Here is a 22,151-nt window from a genome sequence, read left to right on the forward strand (position 1 = left end):
ACAAAATAACGGGAATTAAATTACATATCTTCGTGTAATCAAAATGCAATTAATGCAAAGTCACAACCCGGAGAAAATTTTATTCTTGCGAGAAAGGGGGAAAAAAAACCTATCCCAGTAAATTATAACTCTCACGTAAAACCAGGTCGAAAGCGATTCGCACTTTATTTCATCTGCGAATCCCTCAATCAATTTCTCTTCCACAAAACTCCATTGCCGCACGTAAAAAATTAAACGAAATTTATATACTTCGGTCATTTCAGTTCATACGTCCACGAAACTTGAAGTTTTCCCCTTGAATTTCAATTGCAGAAGCAATTAAAATATTTAACAATTAAAGTAACGATATTTCGTTCGCGTATTAAACTCGAGGGATAAGAATAATCCGGATCTCCGCACACTTCGTGCCGCTGCTGGCAATTTCGCAGTTTACTCATACGGTTAACGCGTCCGTGGTCACGTAAATAAGGCGTTGCCGTACATCAAGTTCCGCGAACGTTAAGAGCATCGAGGGTGGAATGATAAGTTTCACGGTAAAGAGAAATTCCGGTGTAAGTGGACGGTCGTCCCTATGTGTCATGACTGGCGATTTTCGTCGGATAACAGGATATGGGTCGAAGTGTGTCACCGCTGTCTAGGAACCGCACGTCGCTTTCAGCGCTCTAGGGTAAGCACTGCAACGAGCAAATGGACATTTCCGTCCATCGGCTCGCCCGACTCAACCCATTGCGAGCTTTGATGAAAACGACAGCTGCGTTCTATTACCACTGGCAATTCGCGAATAAAAATATGCCGCTTTTCATTCCCCATCAGAATAAAAATTACCCGAAAACGGCCACTCGATGAATACGCCCAAAAGTATTATAATAAAAATTTTTATCACAGATAAAAAAACCATTCGGCATGTAAAAGAAAGAGGTTAATAATATATGCGTGTCTTAAAGTAATTTTCGCTATCAATTACTCTCACGAAATTAAAATAATCTTTCCAAACGTTTATCGAGGATCACTTACGATTTTCAGATTATTATACTTTTCTTCGTCACGAATCCCGATTACGTTCCGTAATGAACGGCTTCTTAAATTGAGTTTTAGAGATCGATCGTGTAAGGTACTGGCTGGAACAAACTCGCGCGCATAAATTCTTACGGCGACGTTTGAAGGCGACGCTTTCGCGTAAAATACCGCTAATGCCCCGGTGGTTTTCTTATTATACGACTGGGCCGTTTAAGTATTCCCTCGCTTCACGGAAAGTCAAATTGATTCGCTCGAGTGTGCGAGTTCCTATTTCAAGACTATGCGATCCCGACACTACAACATCGGCCGAGAAGTGCCGATTTCCTCTTGCGCAAGAACACCTATAAAGCACACTCGTCATTATCATACTAAAAGCCATGCATCGTCAATTCAAATACGTTATGGATTAACTGCGGAGCCGCACGACACGGTCGATCGCCAAGTAGCGGCAAAGTAGAACGCCCGAGGCGAAATGCAACCCGCAATAACGACTAGCCATATGCCGATTAAACACCACAAACCCTAATATCCTAGCATGAAATTAGCGAGAGGAGAGATAACGATTCAGTTGTTCATATTAGACAAATTAAGGACTCCCAGTTCCACTCGAATACGTGAATACTCGATATCGTACAAAGAGTGAGAGAAAAAAAATTGTCGGTCAAGATATTATTAACGATTTATATTGACGGTAAAAAAAAATATATATTTATATATCATGTAATATTCGACAAAATCTATGCAGCTCGCGATATGCAACGACACGCAGCTTTTTTGGCTCTCCTCGATAGGCACGAAGGCGCTATAGATTATCGTCGAGCGTTATCGCCGACACCTTTTATCAGGCGTTTCCTCGACCAAGTACGTCGATTAGATAAATTCGACGTGTGTGTCTCTTTGGCGTGCGGGTAAAAGCGGACGGTCGCGTCACGAACAAACGCAAATTGGGAGATCGTTAGAAGGTGCACCGACAGGGGCAACATGCAGGCGGACGACAAGTGCATTCCGCAGCAGAAACAGCGGGCTGTTTCGACTCCGGACAGATCGCAGCGGAGCGTGCCGGACGGATGGCCGTTCAGGAAGGCAAAGTAAGCACCACTTCGTCACGTCGCGACCGATATAAAGCGCAGAGATATAGAGGTACTGCAAATAATCGACGTGTGACTGGCACGATAGGTGCGCTTTTCAGCGCTTTTCGACGCTTATTTTCTCTCGCTTTTCTTCTTCCACTCGCTTACCCGGACTAACGTTTGCTACTTCGTAACTCCTCTATAATCTTCATTGGAAAAAGAAACCGATAAATTGCATCCGAAATACGCATAAAACAAATAGTATTGCTAATGTATAATATCAAAATTTTATGCTAATCTTCCGTTCTTTCTTTCTTTTTTCTTTTACATAATTCTCTTCTTGCAAATAGAAATCATAAAAAAAAATTTGATATTGTACTGAATATATCGTTTATCTCGCATTTATTTTTCACAGTCGGTTTTGTTTTATCTCTAAAGAGTTCAGAAGATAATTCTTTCTTTATCTGTTTTCCTATAATACGTGACGCTGGTTACAAATAAAGAATGAAATATGTGAATCAAATAAAATGTTGACATTAAAGCTATTTTACTTTTTCACTTTGATTTAATCACTCTCAGATTATTTTGTTTGCATGCTCATTTAAATACTGCTGCGAATTTGTATGCAATTTATTTGCGTGTGATGTGTGATGACGTATAATCGAGAACATTATTATTTTTTTTTTTTTAACTCTAAGTTATTTTTCAACCAAAAGTATTCTTTTTACTCAAAGACCGCAACGTTATCCGATAAGAAAATTTTACCTGTGCTATAATGCATTATCATTTTCTTGAATTAATCTCAAGATCAGTCGTACGAAGTGACGCACATTCTGGTTTCAATCGCGATAACGTGGAATCGAGCTTATCGCACAAAGTGCAACAAAAAAAAATATATTTTCCGCATTTTAAACAACCATATTAATTATATAAATAAAAAGATAACCAATCAATTATTTTAATTCAATTATTCGGTTCCAATTAATTATAAAATAATTATCAAATTTTATTTTTTAATTGATTTATATATTCAATTAAATCCATTAGTCTACTTAATGTTGCATTTCTTTTTTTTTTTTTTTTGTAATTTTGTTTTTAATCAAGATTCTTTCATGTACATGGAAAAAGAGAGCAGTGTTCTGGCGCGTGCTATTTCCGTAGCCGCGCATTACGCATGGTTGGTGTAATTGTCAGATACCGAAGAGAGGAGACGCGGGGAGTTTGCGCGAGCGGGTAGCCGCGGCGGGTTTTAGATTTATATTCATAATAGCGGGGAGAGTTGGCGGCCGTTAGGCGCAAAATGTTTTAGAGCCCAAAGTAAACGCCGCAGCGTTCGCGGTAATGCCGGTAACTCACTTCTCCCACGACGAACATTTGTCTCGTAATGGCCACTGGCTCACCACGTTTATGACTAGTTCGTAAGCGCCCCGCAGTGGTTTTGTCACATCCGTTCTCTGTGTTCTCCCCCGCCCCTTCCCCCTTCCCCTCGCACACATCCCTTACATATTTTGAATGTTCTTCATGATATACGTCGGTGGTTATGTCCGCACGTCATTTTCATGTATTCATAAATGTGATATATACATTAGCATGTTCGTCTATAAAACTCAAACGCGACCCTTGGTACCGATTCTTTAATCCCATGACTTTATCACTTTAAAGCTTTGATTACCGTGAGACGTCAGACTTTTTTTTTATTAATCTACAATTAGGTATATCTACGCGTGTAAAACATTCATGCCTCGTTATTTCCTCTAGATCGAATTAGAAATTAAATAAAACGCCTTATGCTGGCTAAATTTAATATGCTTACTCCAAATTATACCGCGGCGACTACGGACTGCATTTGACCCTTAGACAGACCAAGAACTTTTACGAGCACGCGCCTAACCGCGCGAGGATTAAACGCTTCGAGTTTACGGTCCATTCGGTTCAATGGGGCTCAGACAGTTCCACCATCTCATCCTCGCGCGCTATTCTGCGCAATAATACCACCGATTTACTTTCGACCAGCGTAGCCGGGCCCGATCCGGGCGCAGCCGTAATCGCGGTAACTCGCGAAAGTTGGATCGCGCGTACGTGCGAGAGCCGCGGGAAGTCGAAAGCGAGCCGGCGTATAAGATAAAACCGCCGTCGAATCGCAGCAGAAGTTCACGATTGCGATCTAAGTTGAAATTAAATTGACCGCGGTATGATTCCGCCGCCGCGCTGTGCCCAAGTCCCACGGCTAAACAGGATATCCGTCTGCGTAAGGGCACGTGAGCGGAAAGTACGAAGTAGAGACTCAGGGCGCACTTTTCCGGGCAAGATCCTCTCTTTCGCCGTCCACATCGCTTTAAGAAGAGAAATGCTTCGATATTTCCCCCTCAAAGGCAACCGCAAAGAGGCAAAACGTTCCGGATACGCCCGTTTCTTTTTCTCTTTCTTTTTCGCTCGTTGTCCCCCTCCCCCTCCTCGCCGCCCCTCGCGCGCATTGGCCGGGCCATCTATTTGCGACTGTCCTCAAGTTGGAATTCTACAACTAGCTAGCTACCGCCTAATTACACCAACTGTACAAAGAGACATTACACTAAATGCTACTGGCATTTATTTGCCAGTCCGCAATGCCGTCCACTTGTTTTCTCTCCCGCTCTTTCTCTGTTTCTTTGTACGCTCTGTTAATGCACGCGCTTATAAAAGTTCATTTAATGCAGAAGAATATTGAAAAATAATAAAGAATAGCGGAAATATTATATCTTTTCAATATTTTTTTTTTTTGCTTTTTTTTTTCTAAATAAACGTGCATCAAGAGTAATCCGGGATAATTAATCTATTATGAAAACGAAACTAGTCTTCGCCGCAACTTCCAGCTTCCTGCCGGATATTCTTTTTCTTTGTTTTACGTTAAATATTCCACTGTTATCGTGCCAGTCTTTTCACTCGCGAGTTCTTTTATGGAAGCTGTGTTGATTTTTGCGTTTGAGATTTGTGGTATCGAGCATTTTAATTTACAGTGAAACGTGAAGCAAAGAAAAACGTTAATATTAATACAATATTTCCGTTTTCAAACACGTTTTTCTGCGGAGAAAATAAAATTTAATTAAGATCCAACCAAGATATAAATAACTATACTGAGGTTCCGCCCGTTTCATTCCGCAGCTCCGTTGTATTATTAATGGCGGAACTACGGAATCATTTGTTTCTCGGATCTCGCGTAACGTATAATAGTAAATTTCTTTATCTGCTCTCGCCATTTCGTCATATCAAGACCGGCGAAAAGTTTAGAACCTTCAACATATTCCGAGATAATATCCCGCAATGTCATTTTCGACATTAATTAACGAAACAGAACCGTGAACTTATGCACTCGCCTTAGTATTCAGTTTTCGAATAACATTACTAACTTTCCGTGATAAGATAACGAAAATGTAATGTTGCAGCCATCGCGAACTTAATTATAATTATAATTTCAAGGAATATCGACCATTGTTATTGAAGTAAAATGACTTCGCTGCACCATGGTTCGCATTTGAATTTAAATCAAAGCGCAAAGTATTAACATACTGACTTTAAATGTTACAATAACTTTCTTCTCGAAGTTTTTCTAAATTCTGTAAATGTCTCTAAATTAATTTGAATAGCTTTTCAGCGTTTTGTAATATTTTCAGTAAAGACTCGGTCGATGCCGAAAAGGCCATAAAAGTCGATATCGATCAATCCGCCGAAGAATACAACATGACGCATAAAAGTAGAGGAGTAGCGCTCATTCTGAACCACGTTCATTTCGACAACATGGCCACAAGGAAGGGCTCCGTAAAAGACGCTCTGGATCTCAAAACGTCGTTAGATAAGCTCGAGTTTGACGTTCGAGTTTACACTGATCCGGCAGTCAAAACAATATCCACGGTCTTACAGTCGAGTGAGTATTGCTTCCGGTAAGCCACTTGTAACCGTCGCTCTTTGTTACGTATCACTTATCACAACGGCAGATCAAACCGATGACGATGGTTCCTGAGCGCCACTCAGATAACGAACGGTTCTCGTTTGAAAAAAAAAAAAATCTCGGAAACGATATCATTATTTCTGTTCATTCGAAATTGCACGCTGACGCAACCACATCGTTAGCCCTGTGTACCATCGTTTCTTATCCGTTCACAATGAGCGTACTTTCGTTCCGTCTCGCGTCTAGCGACAAAGCGACTGGATTTTTTTCGAGACTGGGAGAAAATACGGAGCACTTGGGAATCCTTCTTTTCCCTTACTTTTAATCGCAAACTTTTTAAAGAATTTGAACTTAATTACCGTTTGAGAGAGGAAAAAGAACTTCACGAGAAAACAATTTCATCCATTTTTTTTAACGCCTGATATCATCGTGATTAAATTCACGAAATGGAATCTTTCTAAAAATCCTTTTAGTACAGAGTCTCGTAGTTCGTTAGATAAATGTACTAGTCCAAGTCTAATTGTTTTCAATTTGACAAACGAGTGTAAAAGATAAAACTCTAATACATGCGCGTCAAAAAAAAAAAATTAAAAAAAAGAGATATTAGATATTAATAATTGAAAATTAAATTGAAATTGTTAAAAAGTCAGAGCCACTAACTTTTATAACTAAATCACTCAAATAATTTCACGCGTTCGATAATCTTCCGCTCCTCTAATGGCATCGCGTCTACAAAAGCGAGAATGCTTTCCAAATGCATTAATAATTGCCGATGGATTCTTTGTCGCGGCGCTTGCAAACGGGCGGGTGGATTCCGACGGTTAACGCGAGGCGGATAATGATGCGCGTCGATGAAGAAGACCCGGCGACGAGTTACACAAACATTTTACAACGGGACGAGCTCATTAAACGACTATTCGTCGCAGCGAACCGAGTTTCTCAACAAATAACTAACAAAGCAATCTCGTGAATACGGCTGCGGCAGGTGCCGCAGAAAGTAAGGCGGAAAGTCCGATGATTACGGAACTTCGCGCTGGATAAGAAAAGTTTTCGCGCCTTCACCTCCGCACGACATGATGCTCTCTATCAAGTCGTATTCATTTACCACTTGCATCTAAATTCTAATCGTCGCCGTGCTTCACGCGGCATGTCGCGTGTGCGTTCGAAACATTTGCTTCCCGCGAGCGACTAATAGTAGTCTGACTAGAACGCGTGCTGTTAAATACCCAGTAAAGTAGGCAAAAAGTTTCAGTACAAGTACTGATCTCGCGAGACCGAAATTTCGAGCAGATAACAACGTCGTTGACCGCGCGAGACAAATCCGTCAGAAGAGTTGATACAAGGAAAAGGTAGAACAAAAGGAGCAAGAAGAGAGCACTTCAAAACTTGGCCGCGCAAAAATGCAGCAAATTTTCGTTCGCTACTTCCCTTGGGAGCAACTAAAGCAGACTTTTCTCGAATTCTGCTTTCCACCGATATGTGAAAGAAACAACGGCGGTAAACGGAGAAAATCCCGTCGAATTTTTCTCTCTCTCTTTCTCTTTCTCTCTCGCCGATAAACTTTACACGTATTCGATTACTAGATCAGAAGTATTTGGAAAGATAGAAGTATCCATTTACTTTGGAAAGCTGTGGTCAGCGCGCGTTATAACTGTTGTCGCATAAATAAATCGTTCTTTTTCGTACTTTGCGCAAACTATCATCCCCGCCAGGCTCGATGCTTTAATTTCGTCTGTCAGTGTTCCGCGTAAGCCGGAGCGAAACGGGCTTCCTACCTCTAGAAGTTGCACAAACGCGAATCGACTGTCGAATGAGGGCCCCGAACTTTTCAATTGAAACGGTCCGCGTGTCGTTGTAGCTCCGGCTTTCTTCTTTTCCCCCCATTGATCAACCAACAATGCGAGAGCACGTTGCACCGCCGCCGTTTTTCTTCTCTTGTATCGATAATTCTTACTCTCCATCGAGATTGTCACGGTGGCGATAAGGCAACGAGATACCATGGTCCAAGTGCAGAGAAAATTATTTCCTAAATCTAAAGTTCCTTCTCTCAATGGTATTTTAACTTGATTGATACTAAAAGTGGCGAACTGCTAGGAAAGATCGAAGATGCTGCCCGATAAACCTCAAAAAGTAAATGTGATTTTAAAATTGATTCATCTATAAATGTTTACGACGTTATAACGGGAAAACGTAATAAAGTTGAAAACTGTCTATCGCAGAGACAAATTAAGTCGCATTCTCCGCGAAGAAAGTACATATCTTTCAAACTCGATTTAACAAAAGCTATAAAGGTAATTAATGATCATAAAGCGAAGATTAAAGTCGTTCGCATAAAATCGCTGATAAAATTGATTGCTTCGTGGCGCATTGATTTCGCATTGCTGTACTTTAATAAGTGCACTCAGTATATAAAACATTGTTAAAAATTGGTTTCAAATTGATATAAAAAATAAAAAAATTTTTTTTTATTAAAAAATAAAAAACAGAGGAAAAGAAATAAATGTCTTTCGACAAATTACCGTTACTTTAATTAAATGCCTTCACAAATTACTTTCAAAAAAGAACAAGAGAAAGAGGAGGGAGGTACTTCACAACTTCTACAATAATTATTACAAATCACATGGAAATTAAAGCTTACGTAAACTTCGGGACTAATGAATAAAACTGGAAAAATTAATTAAAACTGACGTTCAATGAATTAAATTGCTATTGTTAAATAACACGTTCCATTCTTATAGGTATAAAATTATCGATATATTCAGACTAGTTTGGCAATTTTTTTTTTTTAAGTACCAGACAATTATTACTAACTAAATTAATAACGAGGTAAAAAAGCTGGATATCTAAACGTTTTTCGCCGCGTACTAGTCTACTGTTGTGTGCTGATTTTACGCAACGCTCGCTCGACTGTTACTAGCTAAGGAATATATTTAATCTGCGCGATCTACCCATTAGCTGCAAAATCAGAATAGCTAAATAACTTTCCACTCGGGGAGCGTTAGATCAAACGAGAAATCAAGTTAGGAAGCTTCTCCACATGTCGATCGGACAATCAACCAGAAAATCGCCGAGGGGGATGGATACGACACGGGTCGTACTTTTTCTCTTTCTCTCTTTCTCTTCCCGTGAATTTTCCGATCACGTCTCAGTGCCGAAAACAAACTCCGCGTCGCAGTCAAGAGTGTCGGCGCGGCGGATGACAGACCGCGGGGTAACGCGACACGTGCGATGGCATCCGCGACGGCACGTCCCGCACCGTTGTCGTCTTCCCGGTTTCGGCACCCGCTACCGCGCGGCCGTAATCGCAAGATATTGCGGCAGGAGACAGGCAAACATTTACCGCGGTTACGGCAAACGGCGGGAGCGTGCGCGACGATGCACCGGCACGTAAAGCACTCCCGATATTTGCCGACACTTCCCTACCGAAAGGCGCGATACCTGTCGCGATGCCGCAGTTCCTTGACAGGCTCGTCAACACGGCCGCAGCATCCACTTACTCGAGAAGCAAGGACTGTGTACGGCGTCCTCGAGAAACAGGTTTTCGAAGTTAACGTGTCAAGTACAAGTACAGTGAACATTCTGCTTACTGTTAGACTAACTTGAGTATTAAGCTACCGTAAAAAAAAAGAGAAAAAAATAAAAAGAAAACTTCAAATGTCGTTTCTTTTATTAATTCCGCGTTCGCATAACTCCGATACACGAACAGACTAAATAAGATTTACTTTCTCTCCCGCGCGTGTTTGGCGATCCGTACATTTTCTGACGAATCCTTTGAGACAGTAGCTTTTTGACGTAATCGATAACTTCATATTGGCATGCACAGGTTTACGTATGCTCGAGGAAACGTAGATTCCTGCCGATACGTTGAGAGCAGATATCTCGGAATAAGAATATTTCACTTCGGGTAAGAACATATTGCGCTTGAAGTTTCCGCGTTACGTGTTTCCTCATATTACACACGTTCCCGTAATACAGTGACTTAATCCCATTCTAACATTGTGCAAAACGCACCGCTGCATTTAGTTCGCAGTCTATATTATACAATATTAGGCCATTTCAATGCTAAGTCACTTCTGACTTTGGACCGTAATGCTTAAACTAGTTCTATTGCCTACCAGCTTTGTAAGATCATAAATTATTTCCACTACTTCAGTCAGCGCTGTACAATCTCTAAATTACTTTGAATTTCAATCAGGACTCGAAGACCTTAAACTTCTACGTTTAGCAAGTGTATACATTAACGCATTTCCATCTCCTGCTAATCGAAAGATGAAGAAAACAAATCGTATTCGAATCTATTTCTTTTTCTTTTTGTACGTCAATTAATAGTTTACAGAAATTTATTAAATATTTATTTTGTTTAATACCGACGTATGTAATTAAAAAATTAATTACTCTAGGGGAAAAGAAACTTGGAAATTATAATTTCGATTCTCATAGTGGATAAATATTTTTCGGAGAGAAGAAAGGAAACCCGCGGCGTTATATCGCCTCGTCATATTCCACGCGGATCAACGGAAAAAAAAAAAAACAATTAGTTTACATATTGCGCGCACTGTGACGTGCAGACTTCGCTTGTAAAAATTCAACGTTGCTTCGAGTTGACTAGCGACATTTTCCAGTTTCCCCAATGCGCGGCCACAACGGCATCATAAACGTCGAGAGAAAAAAAAAGAAAAAAAAAAAACGAGAAAGAGAGAAAAAGAGAAAGAAAAAAGAAAAAAAATAATAAATTTGCGCGAATTGTTTGGTGTATTTCGAAATTCCGCGTAGCGCGTACAGCTGGGGTCTGATTACAATCGTGATATTCAGTGGAGTCGACAATGCTCGGCGTGACGCAATGATCCCCGTGGCGCGGCGGCGACCGCGAGCGCAGCATCCGGTGTCCCGATGATCCCGGGGTGTGTATCGACGATGGCACGATGAAGCCAATCGTTCGCAACGCGCATAACAATATACGCTGCAATTTAATAATTCCGCGCACGCGGGCCGCCCTCCGTTAAGAAAGATTCGCCTGCCGGCTGCAGTTCGCGGCGCCGCCTGCGAAAATCCTCGTTTTGCCATCGTGACCGCCCCGGCGGGATTTTTACGCGCTTTGAAAGAATGATTGTCCGCAATTTGCATGGACCGTTCGATATCGCGGTTGGGTCTCTCGTCGGTAATAAAACAAAAATTTCCCTCCCTGTTTCTGAGAATCTTTCAAGAAAGAGCACTCACGGGTGTTAAAAAAATTATTGAAAAAAAAAACAACTGTCGTTTGTGAATTCTGCTTGCGGGTCACTTAGTCTAATAAAAAATTCTATTCTCCTTAAAAATATACCGGGATCTAATTTCGAAGCCCAATTAATTATTTTAATCTCAGCACAGAAAACGGTATTTCAAGTATATAACTGTCGGTAATGATATCAAAAAAATATATAGCGGTTAAAAATATTGATGGTAGCGCACGTTATTTATGGCAATGCTTAATAAATGTGCATAATTAACTCAAATAATTCCAAATTTATTCATGAAAGTATCAGCGATATTAACGAATCTGTTGATCGCTTCTATTTCAGCAATATTATCAAGAGAAACATCCCGCACACATAACAAATAATTTATTAAAGCGTACATGTGTGGAGTATGATCTAATAATGATGCAATTAGTTGCGCGCATGATTTAATATCAAAATTGCAAATCAATTCCATAAGAATTACACGGGGAAAAAAAAAAAGAAAAAACAAAAAGCGATTATATAAATGTTTCAGGTGTTTGAAATAATCTTCTGTTGTGTATCTTAAACGCGATATTAATCCTCGGATGTGATCGGCCGTATATAGGTAGTCGAGATAACGCGTGCTCTGTGCCTCCCCTATTTTATCTGCATACAAAAGCGTAAAATCGCGCGTGCGTTGCAACGAGGCAAGATTGGCCTCGGGGTAATAATATTACCACATCGCGCAGCACGGAGCAGTAATGCTTTAACGCACAACGGATTAAAAAGTAGCCGGGATGATCTTCCGGGGAACAAGAGGAGCATCCAGCGCCCTGGAATTTCCACCTAACGTATTATCCTTTCCCTCCCCCTCCCCCCCTCTTTCTCCGTCGGAATGCAAAGTGAGGGAAAACGACGGTGGATACGTAAGCCACCTTTTCGAGTTACGCGGAGCACGATGCGAAACTCAATTACACAATAGCTCAGCTCTTATCCGGTTACACCGGTGGCTTATTCGCCTTAAGGGTCGTCAATATCCGCGTAAGCCGGGGTCAAATCGTGACGTCAGAAACGGGAGAAATACACACGAATGATTTTTGCAACTTGTGTCCACGCGAGTTACTCTTTGTCAACAAAGCCGTTTTGGCTCGATAAAGTGCGGCCATAAAATGTACCGTGGAACTCTATCGTCAGCCTAGCACGTCAAGCGGAAACGCGAATTTCTTTTCGAGACATATTTCTACAACTATTATCGCGCAACTTTTGTCGTATTCGTAAAAAAAAAAAAGTAAAAAAAGAGTTTAACCGCTCTTGTGCAATAAATTTTTGGGAAATGAATTTTTTTTTTAACGCTCGACTGTCAACGTACGAGAAATAAATTTCGGTCATGTAACAAGCGAAAGGGATAATTAATTGCGCGAAAGAAATCTAAAGTTCAAATATTGAAACATTGTTTTTGTTATTTATATTAATTAAAATATTGCCCGGCATATTTTTTCCGATAAACCATGTACGTAAACAGTTCGATAATATTATAAATATAAATATATATGCAACACTGCATGCCCGACACAAAAATTCTGATCAGAAAAAAATCATGTAAAACGAAAAAGCCAAATGGAGAATTAAACTGCCGATGGATATATTTTGACGGATTTTACATTTGCTTATATTATCGGCACCGTATATTTCTCTTTCTTTTGCGGAGAATTCACCTGAAACTCGTGTACATTAGCGTTACATTGAAAGCGCGAGAATATTAATCTATTATCGCTTTACCGTCTATATTTTTCCCATAAAATGATATCCGTTCTGTTTCCGTTTGATCATCCGCTCACAGAGATAAACGATAATCTTGACAAGGTTCGTGATGGATTTATTTATAATAAATGGCAAGGTAGAGAAAAATTTAATGACTTATTCAATGCGCAACGCGTTTTTTTTTTCTTTTTTTTTTCCCAGAATAAAAAAAATTTTAACGCAACCAAAAGTACGAAAGCTTTAAATAATTAAAGTGTTTCTATTTAATTCAATCGGCTTTCTACCTCGACGGTATTAAATAAAATAGAAAAATATGTTAATAATTATTTCAAAACCTTTTTTTTTTTTTTGTAGATTTCAATCTTTTATAATGAATACTTTTTAGTTTCGTTTAAAGAAGCGTTTATTTGATTTTCAATGCATAATTTAAGAGTGAACGTAAAGAATTTCTCGGCTATTCAGGAACGCTTTCGATGGTAAGATGAATAATTAGATGAATAATTAGGCGAAGGGTGGAATAGCGCCGTAAAGTGAAGTAATCCTGAACCTTGCCAAGCCCGTTTAAGTGTAACGAGTTTAAAACTCGGTGTGTAACTATTTGCATTCCCTTAGTATAATCTACCTGATGCATATTACTCGTTTATACGCAGATTTCATTTATTTAGCATCGATATTTTATTGATACATTGCAACGATATGTTTTACAATTTTAATTGGAATATTTTGATTAAAAATTTATTTTTTTTTTTTCTTTTTTAATGAGAGTACATCTAACCTTTCATATTGTACCAACGTATCGCAAACATGTGTAATCGTTTATTTCATACTTAGTTGTAAAGTATGAAATAAATCACCACCACAATTTCGAGAATAAATTTTTATTCTTTACCCGTAGCTGCTTGTTGTTTAATTAAAAGATCTGGATTTAATAAATTCAGTTTGTTGAGAAGGTAATTTGTTAAAGGGACTACAAATAAATAAATCGGTATGATAGCAATCTCAACCTTAATACAACCCATAGAAAAAGCTATAAGAACACGTACTCCTTGACTCGCAATTCCTTTGAAACTTCACGTACGAAACTTTTGAAATAAACAACGGCAAATTCAATTTTCTTCTAAATTGAAACGAAATCGAGGTACGCAGATATCGCTGGAAAATGCGTCGGCGCCCGCGATCCCGTCGCGCGTTTCTCGAATAACTCGCGCACGATTGCGACTACCCGCAGACACGTCATAATTATTCACATTTCTTAATGCATGTAATTCATGCCTTCTCTCCACTTCTGTAACACGAAGGAATGACACAGGCGCTGTTCGCATATTCCGCGCGAGTACTTCGCACCTATCTCACCGACCACGCTCGCCAATCTCCTCGAGGTGCACGACATCGTGAACCTCCTCTTGAATACAGATTACTCGAACACTGAATTTTCCTCATCAAAACTCTAAATGGACGGCGCGTCTCTTCGCGTCTCTCTATCCGTCGCCGTTAAACATCTCAAGTAAACTTCTGTCGATACTTGTTAATATGTAACATCCGCGGCGACAACGCCGTTATTAACCGTAAAGATTACAAAAGTTCCGCCCGAATAACTTCACCGAGCCGAAACTCTTCGGCACTCGAGGCCCCATTCTGTGGCCTCGACGTCGAAACAAACGGTGCCCGATTTTACCTCCGGTTATACGAGAACAAAGAGAAGATACGCGATATCCAGTTCATCCCGCACATTCGCCACGCGGGGTTGGTTTCACTCGAGAACTATCAACCAGCGCCGGTATTAAACTTTCGAATTTATAGCGCGCGTCGTGGTTGTATCGATCGCACACGAGGGGCACCCTATTGCCCGCGCCTTCATCAGAACGGAATATTTCACTAGAATATTATTAGCGAGAGCTTCATCGAGTTGTTAACTGCCCGTGTACCGCTGCAGCGTAGTATACCGCCGCGCTAAATTTACAACAGGCCGACTGTACTTCGCGCAATTTATACTTCGCTCGAACGACGGCGATATCTACACGTCGGGAGCCACCTTGAATTATGACGGAGTCAAAACGGGATAGAACGTTCGTAGTTCGTGTTTGTTCACGGATACGGTTTTTGATCGATGACGCTGGCGAATGAAGTCCAATGGAGCAGCAAAATTGTTACCTTTTTTGTAATCCACGTATTGTTCTATTTTTCGTGGGTGGAGGGATAGAGGAAGTATTTTTACGCTGTTTGTACATTTTCGTTATTTTTCATTATTACATTTTGTTTATGCTTCTTGTAGTTATAGTTATTAAATTTGTCGATTTTACGTATTAATAACAAAAATCGTAATTTATAAATTCGGTTTACCATATTTTGAACTGAATATTTTAATAAAAATGCAACACACCTACGGTACAGATTTTTATGTTATTTTTATTTATGATTGTAAAATAATCTTAATTCTTTTTTTAATACATTACATTGAGAAAATTGTGAAGGCATTAGAGGAATTAAAATCTACGAAAAGTCGAAAGCGAATAGAATAAATATTATATATAAATTTAAATTACTTTAACAATAAGATGCATCGATTTAGTTAAAAACGAATTCCCTTCGTGACTTAAAATAACCAACAAAAGATAATTAACGAACACAAGGCGAACGACGCTGCGGGTCACAAAGATGATATCGAATAATTGCCTACCGCAACGAATACTTTACTCAATTACCTTTCTATATAGTGTAACGACATCGAGTCAAGGGTAACTACACGACCACGATGATTCCTTTACACAACGTAAGATCCTTTTTCTTCCTCGTACTGGAGCGTGTGCGGCCAGAGTAAATTTCCATTACCGTCCACGGTAAATTCAGAGGCAAACGCGTTTCTCTCTGAGGAATCAGTGCGCAAACGACGATGTCGTTTCGCGTAATCACGCTAAGTTTTTTGCGAAACATTTTCCCACCCGCATCATGTGTGACTTGCGAGCTGAATATACCGCGCATGAATTTTGCGGCAGCCCCCGTGCCTTTTATATGGTTTATATCCAACTCCTTAATTACACCAGTGCCGTGGGATTGCCGGACCGAGGTAGCGCGAATTAATTGGATTATCGACCGTCGTTGAGCATAATGCTCTCGCTCGAAAGCAAAGATCAATGTTTCACGCAAAAGGGAGGGCAAGATGAAATTTATCAGGACTTAAACACACGATACATCGATGATTATTTACCTTCACTTGCAAAATGTGTAATATTATTTTTTACATAAACGTAACAAAGATCGCGATCAAAACGTTCAATAATTTTATCATCCACAAATTTCATTTGTTAGTTTCCAACGGTATGAAAGAAACAAATAATGCTTACAAGCTTTGTAAGAAGAGAAAAGAGGAAAAAGAAGGGAAAAAATAAATAAAAGAGCGCGCACGAAGTGGAAATAGAAGAGAATACACTCGCAAATCCTTGGATTTTCAGAAAAATGAAGAAAGGATTAAATTCCTACGGAGGTTTTTATAAAGCAATACGAAAATAACTATTTCACAATTTTTTGTCTTTAATTTAGAAGCATTTTTTTAGCTCGTTAGAAAATTACAAAATTAATATTAAAAATCAAGACCAACACAATCTGATATTATTACCAACGTGAACGATGTGTTGTTATTTATTACACAACTCTGTTCAATCATCAATAACATTTTATATCAGGTCACGTTCATACTTTATAATATATTAATACAATTTTTAAAGATATTTAAATTACAATTAAATCTTGTGTGTAAAACAAAAAAAAATAAAAAAAAAACTAAGTGAGCGAATAAAAAAAATTCTTTTATGGTAAAAATCGAACGAGCAATACTACAAAAATGGAATTGTCGTAATAGCAAACAACAAGATTGATAAAACGATGAAAACATGGAAATGGTGAAAACGGCAATACCTGAAAATATTACACGTTCGTAATGCTGCAATGGTACATGCATACTCCAGCATAAAAAAGAATTTTTTGCGTGTACCAACCAAGTTTTCTATTGTTTATGCGTAGTTTTGCATTTTTTTTCCCTCTCAACAACAGGGAGAGAAAAAATATTGCTTCTTTTACGCCATTATTTCGTTGTGGCAAAATAACGATAGTGCTGTAATAATCACTAACCTACTGCGAACCGTCATAATACGTATATTGTAATAAATAACCTCTGATATCGTTACCTTAGATATAAATTAATCAATCTCTTTATTAAAGAAGAGTATTTTCTGAAGAATTACATCTAATCGATAAGCGGTGACTTTTATTAAAGAAAAAAAAAAAGTAGTATTTGATCATATTACTAAGACGTCAAAAGATTATAAATTAGAATAAAAAATATAATCTTGCGTAATAAACATTTTTATTTCACATAGACGACAAAATAGAATTCAAAGTATGAACATTTATATTCATTTAAAATTAATTTTCTATATTTCTACAGAATTATATATTAGATACGTTAGTACGCACAGAAACAATTCGAACATGTTCTTTAAAAATGAAACAAATGGCTCAACTTATATTCTGTTTCATAAAGGCAATTCGTTTTATGATTATCAAGACAATTTTGTATACTCGTTTTTTTTCATTTATTTTTAACAGATAAAGTATTTCACTTGAAATGAAACTAAATAAAATAATCCGGACAAAACGCTTTGTTTGAAGAATGTTGGTTTAACTTCTCGCGTAACAATTCACGAAAAACTCATTTACGTTCCAATCGCCGTAAAAAAAAGAAAAAAAAGAGGTACATATAATTTTTAATTGTTTACGATCCGTGATTACAACTCGCTTAGAGTGCCTTACTAATAAATTACTTCGTATTTCACCTCGAGGAAATTTCATTTAATTCCTTAATGCCGCGAGTCGCGCAAACCCTCCGGAAGCCGCGCGGTACAGCTGTTCGTAGCGTTTTCAATTCGCCGGCGGAAGCGCAGCGATGTAGCGAACGGTATCTGCACAATCTCACCTCGGCGTAGTTTGTTTGTGCACGGACTATTAGGCCAGACCGCGTCCGACGACTATTAGCGGCCACCGCGAGGAATTAATTAATCCTTTCATTAAAGCCGCTGCGGAAGACCACACGGATGCCGACTGCCTGATCGTGGTCGCAATGTCACACGGCGAGTCGGGTCTATTGCATTCGACCGACAGTCTGTATCCAGTCGATATGCTATGGACCCCCTTCACGGGCGATCGATGCTCTAGCCTGGCCGGAAAACCGAAGTTGTTCTTCATTCAGGTACGCCTATCTAACGGATGTTCGCCGTGTACAAGAACCGGAGCGGGCGAAATCGTAGCGGTACGTTACGCCCGTATGTGCTCGGCGAACAATGCGGCGGGTTCCGCCCTTAAAGAAGAGGAACCCGCTTTCCACTTTCGTTCGCTGCGGACGATCGCACGAGTGATGGATCATCCCGAGTGAACTGTCTAAGCGATGTTACATGCTGAGTAATTCGCGGGAGATTTATACGGATCATGTGAAGTGATTTATGGGTTAATATAAGCTATTGTACGCCCTGGTGTTGAAGTTAATTGTGCTTTCCATGATAGGCGCGCGGGTTCTTGGGCGAGGAATACCTTTCCATAATTTGCCTTTTGACCAAACGGCGCGTCGTGATATCTCAATCCTTTTTATTCGCACAAATACAATCAATATCGGTTTGTATTATTTAAATTTATATAAATACCGCGGCTCGAATGCTTTTGCGCTAAGTCGAAATTAAATATGCGCATTGAAATTAGCTTTAAATTATTTATTTGAGACGACGGCGAAGAACCCGCACGTAAAATCGTTCCACGATTTTTGCACTATCCGCATTTATATTTTATAAAAATACAGCGGTATTTTAATAACGTTAGGGAGTAGGATAAAACGCGAGGTCGAAAAAGGAAAAAAAAAAAAAAGTATATTACGTTTTCCGGTTGATTTTGATATACAATATTCTTGCGCGGCGGATATAAATTTAGTTAAATGCAATTGTATATTCCATACGCCCGTAACGTAACGTAATAGCAAGAGCGACGTCCGTGTCGGTTATTCTGATCGAAAAAGCGTACAAAATTATTATATCATTTTACAAAAATTGACAGGCCGGCCTACAAGTATCGTTATTCGTTTTTCTTTCCCGTCGTTTCCAAATACAACTTAAGCCGTACGTATAGTACATACATATTTTATTTAATTAATTATACTTCCTTGTCAAGATATTTGATCGTATTCAATAACTGCTGATGCTCGATACAGTCAAAATATTTCATGTAATTAATACACTTGCATTTCGTTGAAGAGACGGGTTATAATATTTATTATCAATATCCATTATCCGGATGTTTCTGATTAAGAGCACAGCGAAGTTTCCTTATGAATTTTTGCAATTGCGTTCTAACGGATGGGCGCTGCACATCGAAGCTGGTGATACCGAGACGGATGGCTATTCCGCGGGAGTTACGGCGAGAGCAAGTGCCAACTGTAAATACGGCATGGCGTTGTAATTGCGAACGATCGTCCCGCGTTTCGAAAACGATCGGGGGTCGGCACGGCCGCGTCGTAATACCGACAACAATGCCGCCGCTAGATCTAATTCTTTCCCCGGGCATAATCCTACCGAGATCGTTTTCCATTTAGAGACACTCCCCCATTTATCTGCCTCACGGCGATCCCCGAGGGATTTGCGGGCTCGCGCACATTAGTGCGCCGTCGGGTTTTTAGCGGGCGCAGCCAATGAAATATGTGCATTCTGCGATGTAATGGAAACTGTTCGCGCGCTAGAAATGCCGCAGTAATTAAGATTACTCCCCGTCCATCCGCGCTGGGGAAAGAGTGCGACGGCAAAAACCGTTATTTGCATAATTCCCAAAGTAATGCGAGCACGCGCATCGTTTCGGGGATTTCGCCACCGGCCGAATTAAAAAGTGCCGAGCGGGGCCATTCGTGTCGCGCAATATTCTATACATTTGTTTTATCTCCTCTCCCTTTATTTTATTTTTTTTTTTTTTACTCTTTTCCTCTTTTCCTTTCTATCGCTTCTTTTTCTTCTTCTCGTCCGCGAGTAGTTCCGTCATACTCGCTTTCGCGCCGCTCGACGGGCAAATGTTTAGTCGGCCGAATGCCCGAATATTTTAAACGGCGGGAAAACGTGAAAACTTCTCGGCGCGTTATCGCCTTTATGCTCGCGCGCGACATTTGTATGGCTGTACACATATTCAAGTGACAAAAAGGAAGATATAAAAGTTATAATTTCATTATGAGATACGAGCAATTAGTGTGTACAGTCAGATTTATCCGAGGCAACGTATTTTTTAATATTAGGTACATTTCTAGTTATATTACTTGAGAATTATACGTACAGAACGATTAAATTCTCCAACGTCTTAAAAAAAAATTAAAGCAAATTAGGCGCGACAGAAATATTTTTTTAAAGATCTAAAAAAAGCGGAAGATTCTGGGTTCGATTTTGAGATTGATATAAAATAAAATAAATAATTAAATATTAAAACCGCTTGCACATACTTCTTGGAGTATAAATTGATTAAAAAGTCGCCGATTGATGTATCAGTTGAAAGAGAGAATTGCAGAGACAGCGCGGAAACGATTCATCAAGAGCAACTATTCTGACAATGATTGTAATTTACTTTGTCACGGTAGAAAAAGAAGCGGAGGGCTAACTTGCCGGATATCTTTCGAAATTACCGCTTTTCGTCCCAAATAGAGTTAGAGGATCGATGATTCTAAAGATAAAGCGCGACGGGGATAAATGAGCGCGATAAAGTTGGCGCTCGTAATGATCGAAATGATTAATAATTTGGTCTCGAGTCTCAAACGGACGCGCGCGCGCGCGCCATGCATTCGAAGGTCCAAAGGGATAGTAACTCGCGGGGCATAATTATCTTAGATCACGCCGCGATGCCGAGTCGATTATTTCGAAAGTAAATTCCTCGCACAGTCAGTCGGCCAATTTGTTTCCCCGGCAAACGCTACTGTAATCGATCCCGCGTTAATGATTCGCCCGATACATCGTATGAAATTATATGACGATGACACGGTAGAAACGTGAGATAGTTATAATACGAGCAATAATAGGTATTGTATGCGGATTGAGATTACCGATAATTTGCGAGCGATGTAAATTGTACGGCCGCACAAATTTCAAGCGCTACCTATCGAAACTAACACCATTTTATGCACACTTGAAAGCATTGTGTGCAACCATGCTCGCCTCAAGCAAGTAGCCACCATATTTCTTTGCTGTACTTCGGGTTCGAGCTCGTCTTTCGTTAACGACGCTGTAAACATCGATAGATCTGCGTGTAATTGTCTCGTACGTTCTATTACCAGTTTATTGTTTTCCCGAAGAGAAGCAACTGCAGTACTTGGCTGTTGGCCATTAAATATTTAACTCTTTAATATATCAGGCGGCAGAGCAACGTTTTACTGCAAAACGGGGGTGCAATTATCGGAGAAAACAAGATTCGCTGAATTTATAAGTTGACGTTTTATATAATGTCCATTGTTGTTAAAGTAACGCAAAATACGTGCGTTCGTTATTTTATTTTAAAGTAACTTCCATCACATTCGAACTTAATTTAATAACTTAAGCGTTACGCGCGTATCAAGCAAAAATATTTAAAAAAAAAAAGTGCAGCATCCCGTAAATAATATTTCCGCATTAGACGAACAAATTGTCGGGATAAAGATGAAAATTTGTTCAATACATATATGTACGATACGATTAAATAACACGCGAATGATATTCGTTTGATTTCAAAAGTCGAAATGTAAAATATTGAAAATGGTACTCTAACAGTTTATTACGTTATGATATTTTTGTTGATAATATTACGGATTGAATTCAGCCTCGCCATCGGAAACTGAATGTTTTATAATATCTGCATCGTTGCAACTCTTTTTCATGTTTATGTAGTTTCATGTTTATGTAATTGAATAGCCGATAACGGTTCATGTTGCATATCGATTTTTCTATGTTAAACACAACGAGAATGTGGAACACACGGTGGATATAAATACTGGTTATGCGATTTCGCGTACACGCGCACATGTCCTTTCGGGTACGTACATAATATCTTTGAATACGTATATTCATAAGTAATGGTTTGAGGAGGGAATATTAACGTAATCAAAATTCGAGGCTGCGTTATTGGACGGCGAATGAAGTCGTACGC

The 22,151-nt window shown here is 39.4% G+C and overlaps 2 protein-coding genes across 4 annotated transcripts in view; one reads left to right on the forward strand and one right to left on the reverse strand.

The window, feature by feature from the left end:
* The window catches only part of LOC139109770 (alkaline phosphatase), a 147,665-nt gene that overhangs the window by 46,078 nt on the left and 79,436 nt on the right, over window positions 1–22,151 (reverse strand). The window lies entirely within an intron of this gene.
* LOC139109772 (caspase-1-like) overlaps window positions 2–22,151 on the forward strand; it is a 30,977-nt gene continuing 8,827 nt past the window's right edge. The window contains exons 1-3 of one of the 2 annotated variants that reach the window (XM_070669094.1): window positions 2–2,105; window positions 5,735–5,985; window positions 18,035–18,210. In XM_070669094.1, the coding sequence (XP_070525195.1) occupies window positions 1,999–2,105; window positions 5,735–5,985; window positions 18,035–18,210 (534 nt within the window). In that variant the 5' untranslated portion in view covers window positions 2–1,998. Of the gene's footprint in view, window positions 2,106–2,140; window positions 2,158–5,734; window positions 5,986–18,034; window positions 18,211–22,151 lie in introns of those variants that run through there. The other variant, XM_070669095.1, reaches the window with a different exon arrangement.

The sequence above is a fragment of the Cardiocondyla obscurior genome, linkage group LG18 (genome assembly GCF_019399895.1).
Source record: "Cardiocondyla obscurior isolate alpha-2009 linkage group LG18, Cobs3.1, whole genome shotgun sequence".
NCBI lineage: Eukaryota > Metazoa > Arthropoda > Insecta > Hymenoptera > Formicidae > Cardiocondyla > Cardiocondyla obscurior.